General features: G+C 61.6%; 2 protein-coding genes across 2 annotated transcripts in view; both read right to left on the reverse strand.

Moving 5' to 3' along the window:
* Window positions 1-7: 7 nt before the first annotated feature.
* On the reverse strand, window positions 8-8,567 carry LGALS3BP (galectin 3 binding protein). Its single transcript, XM_077755161.1, is given in 7 exon segments — window positions 8-1,251; window positions 3,500-3,758; window positions 5,074-5,099; window positions 5,101-5,116; window positions 5,628-5,819; window positions 6,704-6,778; window positions 8,450-8,567. Coding segments are annotated over 6 exon segments (1,635 nt in total). The 5' UTR covers window positions 6,756-6,778; window positions 8,450-8,567; the 3' UTR covers window positions 8-161.
* Window positions 8,568-16,787: 8,220 nt separating this feature from the next.
* Window positions 16,788-24,733, reverse strand: part of CANT1 (calcium activated nucleotidase 1) — a 13,668-nt gene continuing 5,722 nt past the window's right edge. Inside the window, exons 2-4 of the mRNA XM_077755165.1 lie at window positions 20,387-21,039; window positions 18,392-18,595; window positions 16,788-17,574 (exon numbers count right to left, since the gene is read on the reverse strand). Coding sequence (XP_077611291.1) covers window positions 17,204-17,574; window positions 18,392-18,595; window positions 20,387-21,017 — 1,206 coding nt within the window. The 5' untranslated portion in view covers window positions 21,018-21,039 and the 3' untranslated portion in view covers window positions 16,788-17,203. The remainder of the gene's footprint in view (window positions 17,575-18,391; window positions 18,596-20,386; window positions 21,040-24,733) is intronic.

The following is a 24,733-nucleotide window of genomic DNA, read 5'->3' on the forward strand; positions in this document are numbered from 1 at the left end:
TGGGTGGTGAGCATTATTGAAACCTTCCAGTACGTTCTCTGAGCTCAGAGGCATCCGGGAAAGCGGGAGGGCCCTCTGGTGGCCGGTGTGGCAGCCGGCGGCGGTGGGAAGGCGGCGGCCCGGGAGGCGCCGGCCCGGGAGGCGCCGGACTTCCGCGCGGCCTAGGCCAGGCCGGAGGCGTTGGTCAGGTAGAAGGGGCGGATGACCACCCGGAAGCCGCTGAAGGCCCCTGGCCGGCAGGGGAAGACGGAAGCGCTCCTGGAGCCGTTGGTGCCCAGGGCGTTGGGGATCAGGGCCTTCTGCCCCAGGAAATCGGTGACGTCCGCCACGAAGCGGCCCTCGCAGAGCATCAGGGCTTTGTTTTGGTAGCCGATGGTGGGATCCGAGGAGTCGTACCTGGAGAGGCCCAGGAGGGGCACCTCGTCCGGGCTGCACGAGAAGCCGTAGTTCCAGCAGCTCTGCACCGTGGGGAGGTGCGCGGCGGACCAGGAGACCAGCCGGCTGCGGAACAGGAAGCTGGGGTGTTGCGGGGTCTGGAAGGACTGGGTGGGGTTGTAGCGGTAGCTGGGCTCGGCCCAGTAGGCCTTGTACGGGTAGCGGGGGGCCGCGGCCCGGGCCTCTCGAGACACGTTGGTGCTCCAGGTGGGCGAGGTGTAGAGCCGGGGCTGGAAGGCGCTGTCGCTGAGGTTCAGGCCCCCGTGCTGGGCCAGCAGCCGGAGCGGCACCGTGTGGAACTGCAGGGCCCGCAGGGTCTGCTCCCGGAAGAGCGCCTCGTGGGCCCCGTACAGGGACAGGTTGAACTGCAGCTCGAAGAGGGTCTCGGGCAGCATCATGGGGAACCGCACCTCGCGGAGCACGCCTTCCAGCTCGCCGGGCAGGGGCTGCGTCTCCTGGCTCCACGCGTCCACGGCCGTCAGCAGGGCCAGCTCGCTGGGCACGGCCAGGTCGCTCCTGGAGAGCAGGGCCCGCAGCAGGGCCGCGGGGACGGCCGGCCAGGCCTCGGCCTGCGTCAGGGCCTCGAAGTTCCAGGCCAGGAACTGCAGGCACAGCGCCTCCAGCACGGGGTCCCGGGTGGCCTGCGCGTAGGCGTAGAGGTCCAGCGGCGTCTGGAAGGAGCTGTCCTCGGGGAGAAGGACGGCGAAGAGGCTGGAGCAGAAGCTCTGCAGCCGCCAGGCCCCGTAGGCGGAGGCGAGCTTGTGGAAGCACTTCACCGCCGCCGGGGACACGTCCAGCCTCCGGGAGTAGAGGTACCTGGGGAAGGCAGCGAGCGCTGACCGGGCGGCGCGTGCCGGGCCTGCCTCTCCGACATCACCTTCTATCACCAGTTTGCCACCGACCCAGCGACACCCCCGCGGGTGCCCCATTTCGAGGCATTCGCTGCCCCCCCCCGATTTATCTTCCGGGTCGCCCCACGTTCCAAGCGCACGTTTGCCCAGATCTCACAGGCAGGCAGATACCAGGGCCGTGGGCATGACGCTCCGCCCCCCGCCTGTGAGGGAGGCAGCCCCGCCAACCGCTGTTCTCTGTCCCCACCATCAGGGTCGTCACCCTCCGCGGTGCCCTGGGCGCCAGGACCTGCGGCCGCCTCGAGCCTCAGCACCGCACTGCCCCTTCCTTCCTGCCGTCGCAGCCCTGGCCGGGCCCCTTCGGTCCCTTGCTGGGCGCCCACCGGCACCCCTCTGTCCCCAGCACCTGTGTCCTGCCCCCATGACGTGGACGTCACCCCTGGTTGCTCCCTGTCTGCTTCCCCTGCTGACGGGAAGCCCACCCCGGCGACACCCAGTCTGTGACTGGCTCCGGGACTCAGGGCACCACCAGGACCCACTGTGCTGGGCGAGAGCACGTGTGGAAGGGGTCTGTCCCTCTCCCGGGACGGGGCGGGTGGGGTCCTGCCGTTGGAAGAGCCACGGTCCCCTCGGGAGGAGTCGGGGACCCCGTGCCCAGGGACGGTGGCTGAGGCATGCCCTCTGGCCTCGTCCCTTCCTGCACTTGGTATTCTAGAAGTTCAGCGTGTGATTTCTGCTGGCGACCAGAACTCACAGGGCGGGNCCACACGGGGCCTCGGGCAGGAAGGCGGAGGGTCTGTGCCCTCAGTGAGGATCCTGACACCTTCTGGCGGCTGGACGGGGTCAGGAGGCCAAGGGTACCCAGCTCGCTGCAGCTTCTCTGCCTTTGGTGGGGGCGCAGAGACAGAAATGGAGAGAGAAGGGAAGAGACAGAGGGGAAGGAGAGACAGAGAAAGGGGAGGGAGAGAGAGAGAGGAGGAGGAGGGAGAGAGACAGTGGCGAGAGACAGAGGAGGGGGAGAGAGAGAGGAGGAAGAGACAGACAGAAGGGAAAGAGGGTGGGGGAAAGAGAGAGAGACAGGAGCGGGGGAGGGAGAGACAGAGGAGAGATCGGGAGGCGCATCGCCGCTCTCCAGAGTCCTGGGCGTGAATCCAGCGGGAAGGGCACGTGCCTGGTTCTCAGACAAATCCTAGAAACGGGTCCCTAAGTGGGGGGGAAGGTGGCTCCAACTTCCTACACGCGGCTGGAAGAAACCGCTTTAATCTGCCTTAATTGCCATTTGTTGTTTTCTCTTAAATGTCGCTCGCTCGCAGCCACGTAAAGCTTTAGGTCTTAAGAACCAGAAGGAACAGCTCTTTTTAAAGAAGTGCTTTGGGAATGTAAGGAGTGGGGGGGCCCTGGTGCCTCGGTGTCCTCAGATGGGGTGCTGGCTCACGTGCCGGGGGCGGGGGTGACTCTGACGGGTCTGGGGTCACAGGTGCTCCCCCGTCCACACCAGCGAGGCCAGAGCGTGATGGGGGAGGGGGGTGCAGGACTATGTTTAAGGTCCTTGGGAATCTTAGGCCATGTTCTCACGTGACGTCAGAGATGGGTGCGCGTGTTTCTGGGGCTCCTGACTTCTCCTGCAACACACGCACGCTGGGCCTCCGAGGAGGCTGTGGCCCGGAGCGAGGCCTCCGGCGTGCGGGGCCCCTTCCCAGCTCTGCCCCAGGCCCCTCCAGCGACCTGGCCCCAAACCAGTCCGGGTCTGGATCGCCGGGTGGATGTGTAGCCCACAGAGGGTCTGACGCCCCTTCTGGTGGGCCGACGGCTGGCAGACTTTTCACACAGTGTTTCTGAAAGTTGATATACTTGCGTGTGACAGCGTGCGTGTTCAGGGTGCATGTGTGTCAGTGTGGAGCGTGCAGGTATATGCAGGAGTGTGCCACTGTGAGTGTGTGCACAAGAGTGTGAGAGGGTGGGATGCACACAACTGTGAGCTTAAGCATGTGTGCAGATGTGTACACACACACACCCAGGCATGTGTGCACGTGTGGGTGTGTATGCGCACACGTGTGGATCTGTGTGCGCCGATTTAAAACCACGTGGATATGTGGGTGCACACACGTGTGTTTGGGAAAGCACCGATGTGGTCGGTGCCGCACCCCCTACGGTTCCCCGTCGGAGGGAGGTGAGTGAGCCCTGCCCGGTACCCCCAGCCCCAGGGTGGTCACCTGATGAAGTCTCTGACGACAGGCAGGCACTCTTCGTCCACCTCCAGGGTGACCGTGGAGCCCGGCTCCCTCCACAGGGCCTCGGCCTCGGGGTTGGTGGACAGGATCAGCCTGTGGCCGCACATGTCCAGGCCCCCCTCCTCCTCGTCCTTCACCCTCACCCTGATGGACAGGTCACAGCCCCTCTGGCTGTCAAAGATCTGCTCCAGAGCCGCAGGGAGCTCATACGACAGGTCAAGGGTGTGGGCGCTGCTGGTTTCTACAAGAAGCAGAGGGGAGCATGCTGTTAGGACGAGGGGCCGGGCGCCGTCACCCGAGAACACCTCTGCTCCCCGGGCTCTGTCTCCTTCCTGCCCCGTCTATCCGGGAGGCTCCGGGGAAGGCGAGGCTGCCGTTCACCTCTGTGGCGCGGAGCCCCCCCCACCCCTGTGGGAGACCCCGAGTTAGCACCGCTGCTCCCCCACATTCGGACAGCAGCTCTGCCGACGTCCAAAGCCTGAGCCGCCCCCCTTAAAATCCCAACCACCCAAGGTGACCCCTCAAGGTCACCCAGGTGGTACCTTCTAAAAGCCAAGCCTTCTCCCCGGCTTGACCCTCTGAAGAGGGAGAGTCTTCTAGAAACTCAGTGTAGAGCCATGGGGTCCCTAGCAGCTCCTTCAGGGGACTGAGGCCTAGAGAAGCCGCTTGAGCGCCCCAGGGGGGTGCAGGGGGGATGCACCCCTCCCCCAACACTCCCAGGACCTAACTAGGAACCAAATCCCACCTGTTCTTTCTTTTTCAGGAAGGGTTACAAGTCAGCCAGGCGGGTGCAGCCCCGCGTTCCTCGGCGCACCCCACTGTCAGCACGGGCTCCCCGCCAGGGCTGCTCCCTGCCCTGCCCCCACCCCCAGGGCCCTCCGGCCGCTGCTCTGTGCTGCTCTATCCGATTGTGAAGGCTCCGTCCAAGCCTCGGGGGCTGCCCGTGCCCCCCGGCCCCATGTGAAGCCCAGGAAGGACGACAGGATTCTGGACTGAAGGGCACAGAGCAGCCGGGAGGGCGCAGCACGAGTGGCGGAGCAGGCGGGAGGCCGGAGGGTCAGGTTTAAGGCCGCCCGGCTTGCTGTGCAGGCACGTGGGCGCTGCCTTCCCTGCTGCGGACCGAGCACGGAGGAAGGTAAAAGGCTGGGGTTCGACTGAAGACGCAGGTGTCCTGCGCAGGGGACCCGCGGCCCTGCCCGAGGTCCAGGTCAAGCGGAGCATTTCTGAGAAGCCCGGTGACCTCCTGCCCCCTCCGGAACAGGCGTGCGGGGCGCGGGACGGCGTGTGGGCGTGGCGCGTGGGGAAGGAGTGCGTGGGCGTGGCCAAGGAGTACCCACGTGGGCGCGCAGCGGCGCGCGGGGAAGGAGTTCGCGCGTGGGTGCGGGGAGGGCGTACGTGCGTGGGTGTGGCGCATGGGGAAGGAGTACGCGCGTGGGCGTGGCGCGTGGGGGAAGGAATACGCGCATGGGCGCGGCGCGTGGGGAAGGAGTACGCGCGTGGGCGCGGGGCGGCGCGCGGGGAGGGGCGCGGCGAAGAGAGCGCGCCCGCAGGCTCACCGTTGGTGCAGATCACGCCGGCGTCCNAGGACGGGGCCCGCGCCTGCAGGCACACAGGGACGCGCTGGGGGTGCTGGCGCCCTCCGCTGCCGGCGCGGGGGGCCGCGGACCGGGCTGCGCCCCCGGGAGTGCCGACTTCAGAGGCCAGCCCTCCCGCTACCGCGCGGGGTCTGTCCCCGGGTGTGACCTGGCAGCGATCTGAGTGTGGGTTCGGGCTTATTCTGGGGACACCACAAACTAGCCTTCATCTGTAGTCTCCCCCTCCCTCCGATTATTTGGATTATTTCCGTTTCTTCAGAGTCACGGGCACTGAGTCAGTGGGATGTTCGTGCCCACAGACGTGGGGGGGGGGGTACATTCCCAGGGCCTGAGGGACCGGCCGCCGGCAAGGCCAGCGTGAGTGCCTGCCTGTGGGCACCTGGCCAGCTCAGGTGTTAGCAGTTTAAGTGTTCGCCAAAGTGGAGGGAGGGGCACACTGTGTGCGTGTCTCAGGCGACGGTCCCTTCCCTGGCAGCCGGTCCCAGCTCCGGGGGACCTGGGAGCGGCAGGCCTACCTGGCCCGAAGGCGGCTCTGCCCAGAGCCTCGGTGGCATTCTCAAAGCCCAGGGCGCGGCAGACAACAATGGCATCTGTCAGGTCCCACAGGTTGTCACACACCGTCCCCCACTGGCCTCTGTAGAAGATCTCCACGCGGCCCTCGTTGGCGCTCTCCCCGTCGGCCAGACGCATGTCCCCATCTTCCACACCTTCAGGGTCCCCGCGGGAACACAAAGATCAGCAGGGAGGAAGGCGGGGCCTCCATCCCTGTTCGGGGGCACCGCTTGTCTGTTCCCCCCAGCGGGGGTGCCCGCCCTACAATGAACTTTAAAGCCCCCCACCCATCCTCGAGGGGGGTCACCCGCTGGGCAGGGGTGGCGGATGTGCCCCGACACCCCGCCCCCACACACGGGGCAGAATGCCTCCTCTTATCTTTGAGGTCTGAGGCCGTCCCCCACTGGTGGACAGGGGGCACGTGGGGCAGCCGGACCCTAAAGCCTGAGAACAGGGGAGGCGGGACCCCGGGGCAGAATGGAGGAGGAGTGAGGGCGTCTGGGGCTCGGGAATGCAGCCTGTGCACCCGGCAGGGACGCCTGGGAGGGCTGTGGGGGAGGCCGGGGCGGCAGGCCCAGCGACCCCCCCCCCGGAAACACGGGCAGGACACGCCGGGGGCAGGCGGGAGCCGGGCGCCATGTCAGAGGGCAGTTCTCAGGGGGGCAGCTGGCCCCCGTGGGGTCACCAGGACACACGAGGGGCTCCCGAGGACACTCCTGAGGACAGGCGTCCGGAACTCTGAAGTCTGTGTCCGCAGGGCACTGACTCGTGACCCCCGCCCCCGCCCCCACTGCCCCCAGCATTTGGCCTGTGTGACGGCTCCTGGTGCTCAGTCCCTCTGGTTCCCACTGGATGAAAAGGAGACTCCCTTGGTGTCACTGGGGTTGACCAGGGCTCCGAGCAGGAGACAGACCAGGGCTGACCCCGCTGACCCGGGCAGAACTTTGCCTAGATTTTCTGCAGGGAGGGGTCAGCCCCACAGACCGGGGAGCGGCAGCTTCTCAGACGGCTGCTTTGGGGACTCCGGGGCTCAGCTCACCGTGGGTCCCTGCGAGCAGCAGCCACACGCAGAGGAGCCGAGGGAGGGCCATGGCTGTCTCGGGAGGTCCTCGTCCTGTGGGGGGAAGCAGCAGTCAGACGGCAGAACTGGGCCGCCCTGGTGCCACCGCGACCCTCCAGACCCTGCGTGCGCGGTCCGGGCTCTCGGCGGTGAGTGTGACAGACGCCGCCACCCGAGGGGTGGTCCCGGGCACGTAAGGAGGGGCAAGACTTGCCCAGGCGAAGGGCGGGGGGAGCTGGCGGAGGCCCCTAAGCAGCGGGAACAGAAGTCTATCTCGGGAAAACCAGGCCCCGGGCGAGGCTGTAGAGGGAGGGAGGAGCTGCGCCCCGCAGGGCCCAGGTCCCGAGGCCTGGGGGCCCCTGCTGAAGATAGGGCTTCACTCTTGGGCGCTGGACTCCTGTGGGCAAGCCCTGGGGGCTCTGGGGGCCCCTGACGGGAGGGGACACCTCAGGAGGTCCTCAGAAATCCAGGTGGGAGTGACAGAGAGGGCCCGAGGCCGTGGCTGGAAGGGGGAGATGGGGCTGAGGCCTGGGACTGGCTGCAGCGGGGTGGGGGTGCAGACGAGACAGGGGCCGGGGGAGCAGTCAGGAGGAGGAAATGCTGAGCGGGGGACGTGGTGCTGCCACCTCCGAGGTTAGTGTCCCCAAGAAACCGAGGCTTGGGGGTGCCTGGGGGGCTCAGTCAGTTGAATGGCCGACTTCAGCTCAGGTCACGGTCTCACGGTTTGTGGGTTCGAGCCTCTGCCTCGGGCTGTGCTGACAGCTCAGAGCCTGGAGCTGNTGAGGCTTGGGGGTGCCTGGGGGGCTCAGTCAGTTGAATGGCCTTCAGCTCAGGTCACGGTCTCACGGTTTGTGGGTTCGAGCCTCTGCCTCGGGCTCTGTGCTGACAGCTCAGAGCCTGGAGCTGCTTCAGATTCTGTGTCTCCCTCTCTCTCTACCCCTCCCCTGCTCATGCTCTGTCTCTCTCTGTCAGTAATAAATAAACATTAAAAAAAAAAGTAAAACAAAAGAAACTGAGGCTCGGAGCCAGCTGGTGGGGGCGGGGAGGCAGCTCTTCCAACGTTTGCCTGGAGTTCTTGCTTCTCTGTAATTCCTGGGGCTTGGTTTCATCTTCATGCCAGCCTGCTCCTCACCTGCCTTTCTCGCCATGTCCCGAAGGTGGAGGGGCCAGTCATGGTCCCTCTGGCTCGGGGACAATCCTGTGGCCCCACTCCACTCCTGGGCCCAGCAAGTGGGCACCCCTACTAGTTCTGGGCTGGCGACCCTGAGGCAGCACCCCAGTTTTGCATTAACGATGGCCAATCAAGCACCTGGTACGTGGTATGCAAATTTGGCTGCCCTTGAGGCAGTCACGGCCTCTTGCTGTAGCCTGACTCCCTCCTATGGCAAACTGGGATAAGGCTGCCTGCCCCTGGCTCCTAATGGTGCCTGCTGCAAATTAGAAAAAGTTACTTTTCCTTTGGACAGGTGTAGGCCTGGGCTGGAAGGCACAAACTGGTGAGAGGGCACTGGGCTAAATTCTAAGTGTGTTTGCCCTTTGCCCGTGTGCAGTGAATAGCCTGGACAACTGTACATAGAGACCCCGTGTATCTGGGAGCAGCAATGATGGTTTCTGGGCTGAGGAAGAGTACTAGATCCCCAGCTGAGTACAAACAGGGACAGTGTACCCCCTAGGTTACATTGGGTAGCGAGGACGCCCACCTGGGAACAAGAGGCAAGAGCTTACCTGAGGCAACTACTGAAGGCTGCCCTGGATTGTCTCCCTACAACTGCTGCAGGACCCTCTTCAACCCAGAAACCCGTGTGCAGTGTGGCCAGGCTGGTCCCAGCAAATACGCAGGAAACAGTCTAGTTTCGATTCCTAGAAACCACCTGACCTGGGTTTCTTCTGGGATTGGCTGCCAGCCCAAGGCTCCCTGGGCCCCTCCCTCTGCTCAGCTCTGGCTGCAGATGTTGGACATGAAGGCTGTCGTCTAAGGGGCTTGATAACCGGGGCAAGGGGGCCAGAGCTGGACTGGCCCCAAGGGGCAGGCGCTGGGGGAGGGCAAGGGAGGGGGAGGCGGGAAGGGCAGGGGGTGGGCACAGACAGGCTGGGGCTGCTGGTGAGGCCTGGGCCCCCTCCCAAGGCTGGGGGCAGGCTCTGGGGTCTGGCACGCGGCCCACATGGGCATGTGGGGATGGCCGTCCTCTGCCAGGCTGCACGGCGGCGTCCCCGTACAGCGGGAGGGAGGCTCGGGGACGTGAGACAGCGGGGTCAAGGATGCAGCCAGCAAGGGACGCGCTGGACCCCACACGCAGCGGTGACCCCAGGGCCTGCACCGGGCGCCGTCGGGGCACACCACCCGCCCCCAGAACGGGCTCTTCTCCCAGCATCTCACCCCCGCGGGGCGGCTGTAAATCACGGAGCCCTCTCACAGCCACTTCTCCCCCCAACCCCCCCCGACTAAGCAGCACCGCGATTTTCCCTCGGGAAGGCACCTGCTCGCACTCCCGGGCTGTCTGGGGGCCCAGGCTCCTCCCAGAGTCTGACCCAGACCTGGCAGCTCAGGGCCCTGCAGGCGGGATGGCAGCCAGCCCAGCGGGAGGGGAGGGTCCCCTAGGACTGTGGGGGAGGGGGGGATAGCAGATGCCCTGGCGCAAGCCCACCTGAGGCTGCAGGTGGGGGTGGGGCTGAGACCCAGAGGCAGTAGGTCCCAATTCTGCGGTCTGAGCCCCTGGGTCCAGCTGCCAAGGTCAAGTCCTGGGATTCGCTAGCGGTTAAATGAGCCAACGAATGCCCTCTTTTGTTTTTTGTCACCTGCATCCCACGGGTCAGATGATTTGTCCCTTGGAATGTCCCAGGTCTCTAGCCTAGGTGGCTCTCAGCCTGGTCTGCACGTGACAATCGCCTGGGAGTGTCACACACTCCTGATGCGCAGATCCACCTCGTCACCATCTCCGGGTGGGGACAGGCCCCGGCATTAAAGCCCTCCAGGTGGCTGCCATGTGCGCCGGGCCGGGAACCACCCTCCCTGGCAGTGAGCTCCCAGGAGGGAGTGCCGAGGTCAGGCATTAAATGGCTGTTTGCCCACCGTGTGAGGTTTTAGGGGGGCTACACGGCTCATCTAGTCCTCTCCAAAGAAACCAGATACCCAGCGGGGAGAAGCATCTAGAAACAGTGCTGGCAAGAGAGACTGTGGTGAGTTTTAAAATCCCGTCCAGACTCAGGAGCTTGAGGGTTCACTGGCACAGAACCTCCGAGCCTCCAGGACCCCCTCCTCGCAGCCCCCACGATTTTCGCCCCAACAAGTTGCCCGTCAGGAAAGGAATACAAAGGAAGTCCTTTGGGAGGTGGTGGGCGTTACCCTTAAACAGGAAACTGCCAGTTCTCTTCCCAGCAAAAGTCAGTTTATTCGGGAAGAGCCGAGAATTGCTACCTGGAGGAAGCAGCCTATGGCAAAGCCATGGGCAATCCCACCGGGCAGGGAAGGGGAGGCAATTTTTTTAGAGGAAAGGGAGGGACTGTTATGAACAGAAAGTCCCCTGGAGTAAATTGGGAGATGGCGAATGGTGGCTTCTCACTGGCTGAGCTGGGGCTGGGGGGGGGACCCCTTCCTTCCCCCAGGAGGGGTCTTGACCAGGTGCAACGTGGTCTCCTCCTGCTGGGTGTGCACTTGGCAACCGCTGCCCGCCGCCCCCTCCGTTCGAACCGAGGTTTCTTTTTCCTAATTTTCACAGTGCGCTGTTCACAGCTCGAGTTGCTGAGTCGCTGGCCCCACAGTCCCGCAAAGTCCTTCGGGTTCAGCCAAGGAAGACATAAGGCTGAGGCCTCTTCATGGAATCCAAGCACGGGTGTGGGCTCTCCCGGGGATCTCCAGGCCTTTCCATGAGGGGAGCGCGGAAGGGAGCTGGAGAGGGCCTGGTGTCGCTGAGACGGAAAGTCCCGGACACTGCAGACGGTGCCCCAGCTGCTGTCGCCGGGGGGAGGAGGGGGGCCTGCGGCCACCATGGCTGGGGGAGTCCCGGGGGGTTCCGGAGGCGAGGACACTCGGCCGGCTCGTACAGGTTCTCTCTCCTGCATCTCCCCCACCTCCGCGCCGAGCGCAGGAATGCTGCCCATGAGGTCTACCCCAGACCTTTCGCTCTACCCCAAGGGCAGTACCCTAAAGGCGGCAGCTGCTCTTCCTCACCCCCTTTATAGATGAGAAAACGGAGGTGAGAGAGGCAGAGTGTGCCCAGTTGTGCAGCTAGAAGGGAAGGAGCTGGGATCCAAACCCACACTTTTTCTTTTTTTAAAAAAATTGCCTCGGGGCGCCTTGATGGCTCAGACTGCTGGGTGTCCGACTCTTGGTTTCGGCTCAGGCCATGATCCCAGGGTCATGGAATTGAGCCCCGAGTCAGGCTCCATGCTGAGTGTGGACCCTGCTTCAGATTCTGTCTCTGTCCTCTGCTCTTTTGAGATATAATTTACATCCGTTAAAATGCATGGATTTAATGAGTCTTGACAGAGGTATACAAACGGCAACCGTGACCATGACCGTGAGCTACAGACCATTTTCATCGTCCTCGAACATCCCTCTTTGTAGTCAGTACCCTCCGCCAGCCCCCATCCCTGGCGACCACCGATGTGTTTTGCACGTTCTAGACTTTCGTATAAGCAGAAACATGCCATATGTAATGTTTTGTATCCGGCTGTCTTACTCAGCACGAGGCTTCTGAGATTCATTCACGTCACTGCCGATACCAGCTATTGGTTCCTTTCTGTCCCGAGCAGCGGCGCCCCACGTGGACGGACTACGATGTGCGTGTGCATTTACGTGCGCTGATGGACACTGGGGTCATTGCCAGGTTTTAACTGCTATAAATAGAGCTCTGAGGACCATCTGGGGAGAAGACTTGGTGTGAACATAGCGTTGCTTTCTTTTGTGTGAAGTATCCTAGGGAGAGGATTACCGGGTCATGTGACAGACATTTAACTTTTGAAAGAAACCGTCAGACCGTTTCCCACAGCGGCCGAACCAGTTCTGCATCCCTACTAGCAACTGAGCGTCCCAGCGGCTCTAAATCCTCGCCAGTACTCGGCATTGCCAGTCTTCTTAATTTTATCCACTCTGGTGGGGATGCAGTGGGGTCTCCCGGTGGCTTCCACGGCTCATACTGTTGAGCATCTTTTCGGATGCTGGATTGTCACTGATACCTCCTCTTTGGTGAAGCGTCTATTTAAATCTCAGGCACATCTTGGACCAGGCTGAATGTTTCATTATTGAGTTGTACACGTTCTTTATGTATTCTGGATGCAAGTCTTTCAGCAGAAAGGACTTGCAGATTTTGTTTTTATCTTTTCGTGCCTTCTCATATTCTTAACAGTGTCTTCTGCAGGACGAAGCTTTGGAATATAAATGAAGCTCAAGGTCTCATTCTTTCGGTGTCATGTTGGACAAGTCTCTGCCTGACCCAAAGTCTACGGTCTGCTGGAGTTTTGTATCGTTAGCTCTTGCATTTAGTTCTATGATCTAATCTGTGTTACTTTTGTGAGTGGTGGGGGTTGAGGGTTTCAACCATTTGTTTCTGTATAGATTACGGTGGCCCCAACCCCACTTACACAAAGAGTCTTTCTCCGGCGGAAGTGCCCTGACACCTTGGTCTAAAATCCACTGATCACACACATACAGATCTATTCACAGACCCTTCTGTTCCTCTGATGTATATGTCTATCGTTCAACAGCTTTATTACTTATAACTTTATATTGAGTCTACAGGTCAGATAGTGTCAGTCCTTTGATTCTGTTTTTTTCCTTCTCAAAACTGAGTTCCTATCCACGAAGACAGTATACTGTTCCCTTTATTTGGGTCTTCTTTGATCTCACCAGTGGTTTGCAGTTTCGGCCTATGGATCCTGCGTGTGTTTTGTTAGGTTTCTATGTCCGACTGTTTCAGGGTTCCCAACTGTCAGCAGTGGCTGTACAGAAATAAGCTCATTTCCGCACATGCGCCGTGCATCCTGTGGCTCTGCTGAACTCAACTGTCGGTTCTGGTAGCTGTTTTTTGAAGACTTCTTATGCTTTTCTGCGTAGTCGATCTTGTCTTCGGCAAACAAAGAGAGTTTTACTCTTTCTTTTCCGGTCTGAGTGGCTTTCTTCTCCTTGCCCGGTTGCACTGTCTGGGACAACCCACAGGAGGAGCGCGAATAAAACTGAGGAGGGCAGTGCCGGCTTCCTGATCGCTGCGCCTGCGCTCGCGAAAACTGGAAAGCGTTAGCGCCAGAGACGGCTGCAGGAAGAGAGCCCAGCAACACTATACCAGTTTTGCAATTTCTATGTGGTTTAAAATGGCTCCAGTATAAGAAATTAGGTTGTTGATGGGGACGNTACCTCGTTCCCAGCCTTGGGGGGGAACACGTTCAGTCTTTCAGCACAAAGTATGATGTTCGCTGTAGGTTTATGGCAGGTGCCCTGTACTAGGTGAGAGACGTTCCTTTTATGCCTCGTTTGCTGAGAGTTTTGTTTGTTTTTCAATCGTGAACAGGTGTTGAATTCTGTCACATGCTTTTTCTGTATCTTTCGAGATTATCATGTGATTTTTCCTTTTTGGTCTGCCAGTGTGGTGGATTTCATTGCTTTTAGAATATTAAACCAACCTTGCATTCCTGGAATAAAACACACTCTCTCATGAATTATTTTCCCTTTTATATACGGCTGGATTCAACTGGCCAAACTTTTGTCAGAGACTTTTGCATCTATGTTTGTGAGGGTTACTGGTCTATACTTTTCTTTTCACATAATAGGTTTGTCCAGGTTTGGTGTCAGGATAGTGGTGTCGTCAGTCAGTCGGGAAGTGTCCCTGGTTTCCAAAATCATGGAAGATTTTGTGTTGGCTTCGTATTATTTCTTCCTTAAATCTTTGGTACAAGTCACCAGTAAAACCATTTGGCCTTGGAATTTTCTTGGCGTGAAGGCATTGTATTTTTCATTTCCCTCTTTTAAACAGTTTTATGAAGGTACAATTTACTTTGCAACTCACCAATTTAAAGTGCGTATTTAACGCACTTTAACAGGATTCACATTTGGAAAGAAATTAATTGTACTTTTCTTTCACCCCGTTCCAAGATGGCGTTTCGGGGTTCTCTTTTTGCTGATGAGTTATACGCTAAACGCAGATGGCACCCAGCAGGCCACAGTCACCGCCCGTGCGGCGAGTATGAGAGCCCAGAGTCTGTGGCATCTGGAGCTTCTCAGAGAGACGAGCCAAGGCTGCTTTCCAGCTCCCTATCCTCCATGTCCTGTTTCTTGTCTGGTTCCGCCGCAGGCTGACTCCCTCTGGCTTCTTCCCCCCAGCGCTCCTGGAGCCGATCTCGGGAGGATTGCCCAGAACACCGGGTCCTCCTCGTGGCTCAGTCCACGGACACTCTCCGGACCTTCTTCCCTGACCTCCCCGCGGTATCTGACGGGTCAGGTTCCCAGTAGGAAACAGGCAGCTCCAAACTGCGGTCATTGGCAGAGGCTTTCAGAAAGGGGTGACCTATGGGGCTTGAGTGAGCAGGGGTGGGGACCCCGCAAGGGGGAGAGTGGTACCAGGAGCGTGGACCACTCTCAGGCCAGAAGGGCCGAGGGCAGGGAGCAGTGACTGGAGCGCAGGGTGCGAGAGCAGAGGGACCCGCCTTGCGAGACTGTGCCGGACACAACCCCGCTGGAGGGAATTGGGGACCCCCAACTCATCCTCCTCCCTCCAGACAGTAGGTGAGGCTCCCCAGGTCAGCCCCTGGGGACGCAGAGCAGGGCGGGGAGGGTCTAGAGAGAGAAAGGGACCTGTGAGTGCACTCGGCTGTCAGCCAGCACACCCTCCGGGTTCTCCTACGCCAGCCCGGCCCGTCTTCTCCGTCGGCCCCTGCCTCTCCCGTGCTCCTGAAGGTTCCGAGTAGGGCTTCCTGGGCTGCTGCGCGCCCCTGGGAACGGTCTCACCCCTGCAGCTCCACAGACACGCTAAGGGCACCCGGATCCATCTAACCTCCTTCCCGGGCCCCTCCTCATCGCCCAGCCACCCGGAGAGCCCCACCGCCCGGGCGGCAGCAGAGCGGGTGAGCGCACGCTAGCTCAGCATCCTCCCTTCACAGACGAGGGAGTCGAAGGACCGAGAGGTCAGACGTGCCGTCCAGGCCACACAGCTGGGAAGCATCAGGGCCGGGACCGGTGAGGGACTTCAGATGCTGAAGTCAGGACTGGAGGGTTCTGTTTCCAGAGAGTCCCCGGTCGGCGAAGGTGCCGGTGCCACCAATTCCCGTGGCCTGTAACCCCCGCCCCAGAACAGCGCAGAGCGTCCCCTGGAGAGAGCCCAGCCTGTGTGAGAAACGCCCCCCTCTTCGCTCCCCAGCTGGCCCCTGGCCCACAGCCAATGCAGACCCGCAGGCGCAGGCGGAGACGGAGCAGCCACAGTCCCCTCTGGCACTTTATTGTTTAGAAAACAATGGTTCCAGGAGGAAGGAACACGATGCTGATGCTTATAGCAGCGAATACAGAAACAAAAAACGACAAGCGTTAAAGCAGCCATGAATCCTAACTGGGAGGACACACTTCGGGAGCCTGTAGGCCGTGACCGAAGTGCCATCAGAACGGGCTCAACTTAGTGACGGTCCCAAGTCCTCCAACCTTCCTAAGTTGGCTTCTGTTTTAAAAGCTCACACATGGGGCACCTGGGTGGCTTAGTCGGTTAAGCGTCCGACTTTCGCTTAGGTCATGATCTCACGGTTCGTGGGTTCGAGCCCCGCGTCAGGGTCTGTGCTGACTGTCAGCTCAGAGCCTGGAGCCTATTTCAGAGTCTGTGTCTCCCTCTCTCTCTGACCCTCCCCTGCTCACACTGTCTCTCTCTCTCCTAGAAATAAATAAAAATATTAAAAAAAATAAAATAAAAAATAAAAGCTCACACAGCCCCGGCGCCAGGGACGTTAACCAAGGACGCGGCCGGGAAAGTCTGGAAACCCTCGGTCTTCCAGGCCACGCCCAGCGGGAGCCGAGTTCCAGGGAACAGATGCTCACGGGCCTTTGCTAGAGGTTTTACGGTGGAAGCGGGGTCCTCACCAGGCTCCTTCCTAGCGGCGGTCTCAGAGTCCGTAAGTGGGAAAAGTCTGTGAGACACAGGAGTCCCAGGTGACATCAGAGCCTAAAAGATGGCCCTTCCCGGACCGTCGGGCACCCACACGGCCCTGAGGGGTGAGGGCGCTTCAGGGGAAGGGCCCTCCTGGCTCTGGTCCTGGCTGACCGGCCCGGAAGCCGCTGCCGTGGCCCTGGGGCCTGCAGGGAACACAGGGCGGCAGGGAAGCGGTTTGTGAGAAGAGGCCCCAAGCTCCCCAGGGGAGGAAGGGAGAACTAAAAAGTCAGGGGACAGAGGCCACGGGGCCAGGCGGGCCTCCTACACGCCCTCTCTTGGAAACAGCCCAGCACCCTTGACCCAGGGCAGGCCCGTAGAGGAAGTAACAGATCGTCATTTGTGGCAGCCTTGAAACGCGTGACGGCTTCCGGTAGCTGCTAACCTTCCACCCTCGTGCCCTCTGACCAGGGACTTAGAGGCTTCGTGAGCGGGCTCAGCGCCTGCCGGGACTCCACGCCAGCCTCCCCCGCTGCTGGGAAGGAGCCTGTTAACTACAGGACTTTGCTCTGTGCGATAAGATTTGGCAACTCCTCTGTGAGGAAGGAAATTGGTTTAATTAAAATAAGTTAATAATTAAAACCTCAGCATATGTGCCGCGAGGTGAGCACGGTAATTAGAACGTCAAAGTGCTGCCTGGACGCAGAATCTTCCTGAAGGAAAGACTGTGGAGTCGGCCACATGAGGTGGTGATTGTCGGATGTGAGGCTGAGGACAAACGAGCCGACGTGTGTCCTCTCCTGCAGGTTTTGTGCAGATGCGTCCCTGGAGGTCTGCCCTCGTCCACACAGCCCTGTAACACCCTGCAGTGTAGAGGAACCTCGAGAAGTGGACTTAATGCACGAGGTTCACCTGGAAGGAAGAGGGGGTGGCCTGGGGGTTCCTACAGGCAGATCTGCTCCAGACTCACGCTCACTCCCACAGCGGGGACAGTGCTGGACATATAGTAGGAGCTCAAGAAACGTTTATTGAACGAAAGAACAAAGGGATTGAGAGAAAGGGAGGCGCACTGGAAGGGGGGCTGGCCGCATGTCAGGAGGGGCCCCGGGTTAGGACGCCCGCAGGGACCAGCTCCCACCACCAGGGGGCGGTGCACAGAACCGGTGGCCATGGGGAGCTGTCCCCCACCGGCCCATTTCCCAGCACTGCGGAACCCCCCTCCCGCCGCTGCACGCGCCCCGGGCTGAGCTCCCTGTTCTGGGGGGAGGGTCTCTGAACCACACACACACCTGAGCTCTGAAAAGGGGGGAAAAAAAAAAGCAAACACAAAACCCCATGGAAAAGTGCAATCCTCTGGATTTTATAAAACGTGAGTCCTGATGGAGCCAAAAACCGTCCACCGCTCGGCCTTGCTGGTCTGAATTTAAATAAACTCTATCCCTTCGTACTTCACGTTGCCGATCTTGGTCTCCGGCAGCAGGAAGCGGCCGTCCAGCGTGAAGGCCAGGATGTAGGTGGCCACTTGGCCCGCGTCCTCCTCGGACTTGAGGGCCACAATGATCTGGTCGTCCGTGTCGGGGATGAACTTGAAGGAAGAGAAACCATGCGTGGGGACCACGGTGCCCACGTGGCTGACGGAGATGTCACTGAAGTCCTGGGTGGCGCTCAGGAGCAGGTTGGTGCCCTTGCGCTCGTCGTCCTTCTCGCTGTAGCGCTCGTGGCTGGCGCGGCGTGGCAGGAAGAACCAGCGCTGCAGCGTGTCGCTCCAGCATGCTGACTCATGAATGAGGTAGCCTGGGGGCACACGACAGACCCGGGTCACCAGGCTGCCCACCCCCCCAAGGCCAGCGTCCAGGCAGGACCCCCCACCACACAGTCGGGCGTCCGCAGTGCCTCCTTCCCCACTGCCGACTGCGCGAGGCGGCCTGGCCCGGCGTCGGGGCCTATTGAGGCCTCGCTGCTTCCTGCGGGACTCTCCATCGGTCCTCGTCCTCCGTCACCCAGAGGGACAAAGATGGGAAAGCAGGACGGACAGCGTCCTGGGCACGTGTGGCCGGGGGCTCTGTCTGCTCTGCTGCTAACCAGGGAGAACAAAGAACGAGCCCAGGGGAAGGCGCGAGACGACCAGCAGGTTGGACTTGTGAGGAAGGGATCGGGGCTGGGGGAGGCGCTCCCTCGAGGCTGAAGAGGAGGCAGCACCCCCTCCTGTCTGGGGGCCAAGCAACGTCCTCAGCGCCACGCCCCCAAGCCTGGGCCAGCTGCCTGGCCGCTCGGAGCACCCCGGCCCCCACCGCCAGCCCGGCACACTCCTGGAAGGTGAGGAAGGGCCAGAGCCGGGTGCACCAGGCTTCCAGCTGGTCAGGGCGAGGCCCCGGCCCCACACGCGGGGAACGGCCAGCAGAGCTCGCACGGAGGGGCTGGGGTCTGAGACAGCAGGAGGCCACCTGATGGGGACAGTGCAGGGACGGAGGAGCGAGCAGCACTGGCGCACTGGGGCACAAATCCCCAGCACCGGGCTGTGCTCTGCACGCGCACGCCCGGCCCAGAGAAGGTGCGCACGCGGCACCCCGGGAGATGCCCGGGAGATGCCCTGTGGGGGCCGGGCCCTTACCTGGCGGCTGGATCCCGGCGGCGGCGCGCAGAGCATTGTAGCTGGACACCCAGTTCTCGTGGTCCACGCTGCCCTTGCAGCCCACCACCTTCACCCACTCGGGGTTCTGGTTCACCACCTCCCCCGTGCTGGTGGTCCACTCCTTGCCCAGGCCGCCCACATACAGGTGCTCGTCCTTCACCGCCAGCCACTCGGCTTTGAAGCCTGGGGACAAGGAGACGCGGGGAAGCGCCTGAGAAGACAGCCACCCCTCGGCTCCCCGGCTTCCTGCGGGGTCTGGCGTCACGTGAGGCGATGACGAGAGCAGGGAAGAGTCTGGCTCAGGGCCCCTCCCCAGAGGGTCGGCAGTGAGGCACCTGCCCCCTGCCTGCTGCTCCCACTCCCACGACACCCGGCACCTTCTCTGCGGCCTCTCGATCCAGGGAGCCTCTGCTGAGACACCTGTCCTAACCTGATGCTAACGGCTCCTGCCACTGGTGTCTCACCTGTCGCTCCACTGGCCAATCTCCTCTGCTCCCCAAACTGTTTCTCGAGCTGCGCCCCGACCTGAGGATCACCCCCCGCCCTGGGCAAGCGGAAGCACCTGGAGTGGTTATCAGGGCAGAGAGCGACCTCTGTCTTTGCTACCGCGCCTGGCGCCTGTTGAGCAGACGTGAAGCACCAGCGGCCAGAGCTGAGGGGCTGGCGGGGGTCCCCGTCCGCTCTGACCGGCGTGCTTATCTCCTTGGGCAGGTCTCCTTCCGTGAGGCCAACTGAGGCTGCAGTGCACGCGGAATGTGCGGATGGGAGAGCCACTCCCACGCCCCGTGCCCTACGTCGTGCCTGCTTCCTCCCGCACACGTCCTGCGAGCTGGCCCCGAGGACCCAGGGCCGCGGCCTCCAGATGCTCCGCAGGTGGCTCTGGAGGAACCCGCTGGCGGCCCTGTGGTCCCAGGGACATCAACCTCCCAGGTCATTTCCAGGCTAAGACCCTCTCCCTTTATCAGGTCTCTGGTCCCTTCTGATGACCCGACCCAAGGCTCCTGTTACTCCGCTTTCTTCCTGATCCATCGGGCAAGACCAGAACTGTAAGGGCTGCCCACAGACGCTGACAGACCGAGGCAGGAAATGGGCTCCCGATGTTTTTCCTAAAGCCTCGGCCGAGACAGCTCCCTGCCAACTGCCCAAGGCTACGGAGGGGTTTCACCCCTGGGGGAGGGCTGGCGGCCCCCACGCCCCCCGGCCCGGCTACTTCCTGCTGACCTCAGAGAGGCGGCCACTTGGCTCCCAGAGGGCACACCCCTTTGTCAACTCCCCCCTGGCTGCTTTGGCTCGCTCTCTCTGTGCTCCCCACGGGCCGACAGTGGTAACTCCTTTCCGGGACAACGGAGCAGTGGGTGACAGCTGGTTTCTGAGCGCAGGACCCACTCCAGTGAGGTCACTCCTACACACAGACCCCCCCCCTCGGCTGGGTTCAAGAAGGGGTGCCAGGCAGCCCAACCTTTTCAATAAGGCCTCGGTTCAAAATAAGAGCAATCAGACACCGCAGCTTTAAAGGTAAGACACTCAGGGGCGCCTGGGTGGCTTAGTCGGTTAAGCGTCCGACTTTCACTTAGGTCATGATCTCGNAAAATGTAAGACACTCAGGGGGCCACCCCTGAGCTCTGAACACCCCCTGAAGGTATACGAAAGGCCTCGCTCCGAGGTCACCAGGCGCAGCAGTGGATGGGGCTCTCAGACTAGTCCTGGGAAGGAGCCTGCTTCACGGCCAGTCCTCTGGGAAAGAGCTCCTACTGCTGGAAGCTGTGTGCTCCGAGGCCCCATAGGGCTTCACTCCCAGCTCGGGGTCGGGGAGGTGGCGCAGGGGCAGGGGCAGGAGAGACACGGCTCTTCCCGGTGGTCCCTCCCGGTCACGTTTACCGCACACGCGCCAAGCCGACCAGGCAGAGTGGCAGAGAGCCGGCCCAAAGTTGGCCCCCCACACCTCAGCCAAGGCCAGGAGGGGCGTCGACCTACCTTTCTCCACGGTCCCATCGCCGTCGGACAGAATCACCCAGGGCACTGCCTTGGTGCCCTCAATCTGGTAGATGACACCTGTCCGGTCGTCCACAGAGTAGAGCCTCCCATTGAAGACGATCAGTTCAGACAGCTCCATGCCCCGCCCCCTTTCAGCCAGGTGGGACTCGACGACCTCGTGGCCTTTGTCCCACTCCACGGCCACCTGGTCCCCGCTGTCTGACAGGATCAGATAGCCCTTCTTCAGGTAACTGAACCAGGTATTTTCCTCTTGGGCTCTTGACTCCGTGTCCAAATCAGCAATAACTGCAATTCGGTACCGAGTGCCACCTGGCGCCCTCTGGGGGGCAGACAGGGGGTAGGTGTCATTGTACTGGTGCGCGGGCGCCCGGCCGAGCCTCCAGTTGTGGGCGTTGGGTGCGGGGGGCCTGCCTGGGGGTGGGCGGTGAGAGTAGAGCAGCCAGAGGATGGCAGCGCCCATGAAGGACGGCAGAATCACCTTCCAGCGGGGGCGGAAGCGGGGGTCGGCCGCCTTGGTCATGGACGCCAGCACCGGAAGGCCCCCCACACTTATCCGGAGGGAGTGCATAGACTCATTCCATTCCAGGTGGTTGGAGGGCTGGACAGGCATCAGACTGAAGGGCGGGCGGGACCTGGGCACCCAGAGAAAGAGAAGAGAGAGGTCAGCAGTTTCCCAAAGCCATGACGGCCTGAAGGCACCCGGAACGGACTGCCCCGGCTCTGTGGCTGTGGCCGTTCCCTTGGCTTAACCAAACCCCGACTCCAGCAGGATCGTTGTTTCTCTCATTCAGCAAGATGAGAAGTCTTTCCAAAGCAAAACTCTCCCCTACCCTTCGTCTCAACTGGCAGGACAGAAAGCTCAAGGGTGATTCTGTGGAGGCTGGTGCTTTACAAGCTCAGAAAAGAGGGAGCAGCAGGGGGTGCGGGAGGGGGAGGGGGTGCCGAGGGGTCTGGGCGGGCCAGGCTCCAGAGCTGTATTCTCATCAAATGCCGCCTCACTTGAGAAGCNCCCGACAGCACACCCCATGTCCCCTTCCGTGGCATCTGCCACCGCCCGCCCAATGTCACAGCACACAGTTATCAGCGTGTTCACCTGAGTCCAGTGCTCCAAGACAGGGCACAAAGCAGACGTGTGCGCACTCCCCCTGGGCCGGGCGGCTGTGATATTCGATAGGAGGACAAGACAGATGTCAACCAGGCAGAAATACTTCTGTTTCTGCAAGGTCTGTCCCTGGCACGCTTCCAGTGATGCAAATGACGGAGGGACCAGAGTCTCACGGACCCTCTCGGCCTGGAGCCGTAGGACCCTGGCCCACTCCCCGGGGGCAGCACCACAGCTGGGCGGCGGCCAGGAACTGTGGCTCGTCACCACCTGACCCCTGCTTACGTCCCCGGCACGGACCACAGCAGCCTGGCTGGCGTGGCCATGGCGGCCCCAGACCAGCGTCCATCTCCAGGCAGCCGCCAAGCCGGGGCTTTCTGAACTTACTATTTCCAACTAATTCTTGCTTCCTCTCCCCAGACTCCTCCCCCACCCAACTCCTCCCTCAGGTGACAGGAGAGCCACCATATTCTCAGCTGCCAGGGTCCAAATTTCCATCAGAACCCCGGGAGATGCCTTTTGCTGCATGAGAACTACCACCACCCTGAAGGACCCAGGCAGGCCCCTCCCTCCACGGCAGCCCCTCCCTCCAGGCAGGTGGCTCTAGCCGGAGACCTGGCAGTCAGGCCACCCACCCCCTCCAACCAACACCCATCTGCTGCCACCACCCTCCCCAATGACCTGCTTGCCCCGCAGACCTGCTACAGCCACACGGGGGATTGGACCGTGTCACTGCGTGCTCCGGGAGTAAACCCCCGCTGCTGCGCGGCCCCTGCCCAGACCTCACCCCTCCGCTGGCTGACCAGCCACTGTGGCCCTCCTGCACCCCCGGCTGGGGCTCGCTCTCCCCCCACCAGGATGCTCTTGCCTCTCTGCGTGGCTGCCTCACGTTTCAGGAGTTTTCTAAAGTGTCGGATCCTTGGAAAGACGGGCCGTCAACCCCCCCAGGGACGGCCCTTGGGTGCCTGCCCTCTCTCTACCACGGCATCCCGCCCCTTCTCCCCACCGCCCTCAGCAACTCCTGTGGTCACTTCTGCGCTGCCATGGTGCCAGGGGGCAGGGACTTGACCGCTGTGAGCTTACACTCCTGGCTGGCAGCAGGGCAAACAGTGGAAACCCCACATGTATCTGCGAAGGAACAAAAGCACACCCAGGTCGTCAACGGCCCCTCAACCCCGCCCCATGCCCCACCTTAGTCCTACGCAAACCCACAGCCCTGCATCCGGCCGCTGTCACACTGGCCTCAGGGGAGGTGCACACAATGCCTGCCAGGTGTCACCATTGTGACGTGCCCTCCTCCTGGCCCCCAGCCTGCCCCTCCCTCCGCTCCTGGTCACCAGCCTGCCCCTGGTCATCTTGTCACATCTCCTGCCCGCTCGCTTCTTGCAGGTGACCAGGGGCCCCAGGCAGAGCCCACAGGGCCACCCCTCCCATGCACCTGGCCCTGGTCCAGGGGGTCTGGAGAGAAGAGGCCACTCCTGCTGCTTGGGGACCGTTGAGTTACGCCTGCTTTTCTGGTTCCTTCTCCACCATCTACCTATGTGTCCAAGTCAGCCACCTGAGTGGCCATTTGATCTGCACATTATACTCTCAGGGACACTGAACATGCCCAGGAAATACCATGACTGAGTGATGAGCCGTGAGAATCCCCAGCCTGTGACACCTCTGTCCCTCCGCCCCTCACCATCCTGGAGGAGCAATCGTCCTCGGCCCCTGGGCCCCTCCTTCCCTCCGGGGTGCTCCGTGTCGCCCAGCTGCACCTCCTGCCAGAGGGACAGTGAGCCCACAGCTCCTTCCCTGCCTCCCACGTCTTCTCCCGAATCTTCCCTGAGGTGAGCTCGGTCTCCGGGGGCAGAACAGGTACAGTGCAGGCTCCCCACACCTCCCGGCCTGCACCTCTTCCCTGACCGCGGGGCCCCCCTGCCCGCCGGCACCAGGACGGGCTCCCTCAGGAATGTGCAGAGCAGGCCGAGGGCACTGCCAGCCCTCAGAAGCCACCCTGGGAGCCAGCAGGCGGCCTTCTCTCCCCTCAGGGGTCTGGTCGGCGCACCGGCTCTGGATTTGGGTCCCGCCCCCACGGCCTCCACCTGCTGCCGTCTCCCCTTGGCCTCCTGGTGATCGGACCGTCCGGGTCCCACCCGCATTCTGCCACCCATCAGCTGCCCAACCTCGGTCCCCTGGGCCTCAGCTCCCTCCGTGTAAACCGAGACGGAACAGTGCTAGCACCTTAGCGCCCTGCGCAGGGGCCCAGCTGTGTAGGTAAGCGGGACGAGAAGGAAGCACTGAGCCCGGCGGCCATGTCGACGACTGTGTAGCCCGAAGGCCAAGCATCAGGACCGTGCGTCCACAGAAACCGCGTGCGGGTCCCTGCTCTGGACCCTCCCAGCCCCTCCTCCACACAAGCGATAGAACAATTTTCCTAAACTGAATGTAGATTAATGCTCTTTACTAGATTCTAAAGCTTTCCCACTAACGGACAAACTCCTCAGCCTCACGCACACGCACACACACACACACACACACGTGCACCGCACAGTGCTGGCTGTTTACAATTCCACAGCCAATGAGCCAAACCCCTGGATGTGATGCTTCTGCCTGGGATGCCAACCTCTCTGACCACATAGAACCATCCGGAAGTCCCTGGCTGTGCCATGACAGCGATGCTTCTGCTGTCCCTGTCCCCTCCTGCCCCTCCCTGTCTATGGTGAAGGACCCGCTCCCCTACCCTCCTGGGGACGCCCGGAGGTATCCAGGCCTCACCCCTGAACCTGTGAGTGCCCCCTTATTTGTCAATAAAGCCTCTGCAGATGCAACTAAGTGAAGGACCTTGAGATGCGGGAGACCCAGGTGCGCCCTGAGTGCAGCCACGAGTGTCCTCACAAAAGGAGGCAGAGGGGGATGTGATAATGACAGAGGACCGTGACTACCAAGGCAGAGAGGGGACTGACGTGGCCACAGCCAAGAAGCACCCGGGGCCCCCAGACACGGGAAGAGGCCAGGCCAGCCATCCCCTTCGGCCCTCGGAGGGAGCACACGGCTGCTCACACCTTGATGTCCGCCCAGCGATCGGACACCGGCTTTCTGGCCTCAGCATTGAGAGAACAAACGCAGGTGCGTCTCAGCCGTGCTGTGGCGCTCGGTCACGGCAGAGCCCAGGAACACACACCGACCTCCGTGCTGCCTCCTGCGACGTGGCTACAGCAGAGGCCGGCGGTACGGCGGGA

Source organism: Crocuta crocuta, unplaced genomic scaffold, assembly GCF_008692635.1.
Source record: "Crocuta crocuta isolate KB4526 unplaced genomic scaffold, BGI_CrCroc_1.0 scaffold50, whole genome shotgun sequence".
Taxonomy (NCBI): Eukaryota; Metazoa; Chordata; class Mammalia; order Carnivora; family Hyaenidae; genus Crocuta; species Crocuta crocuta.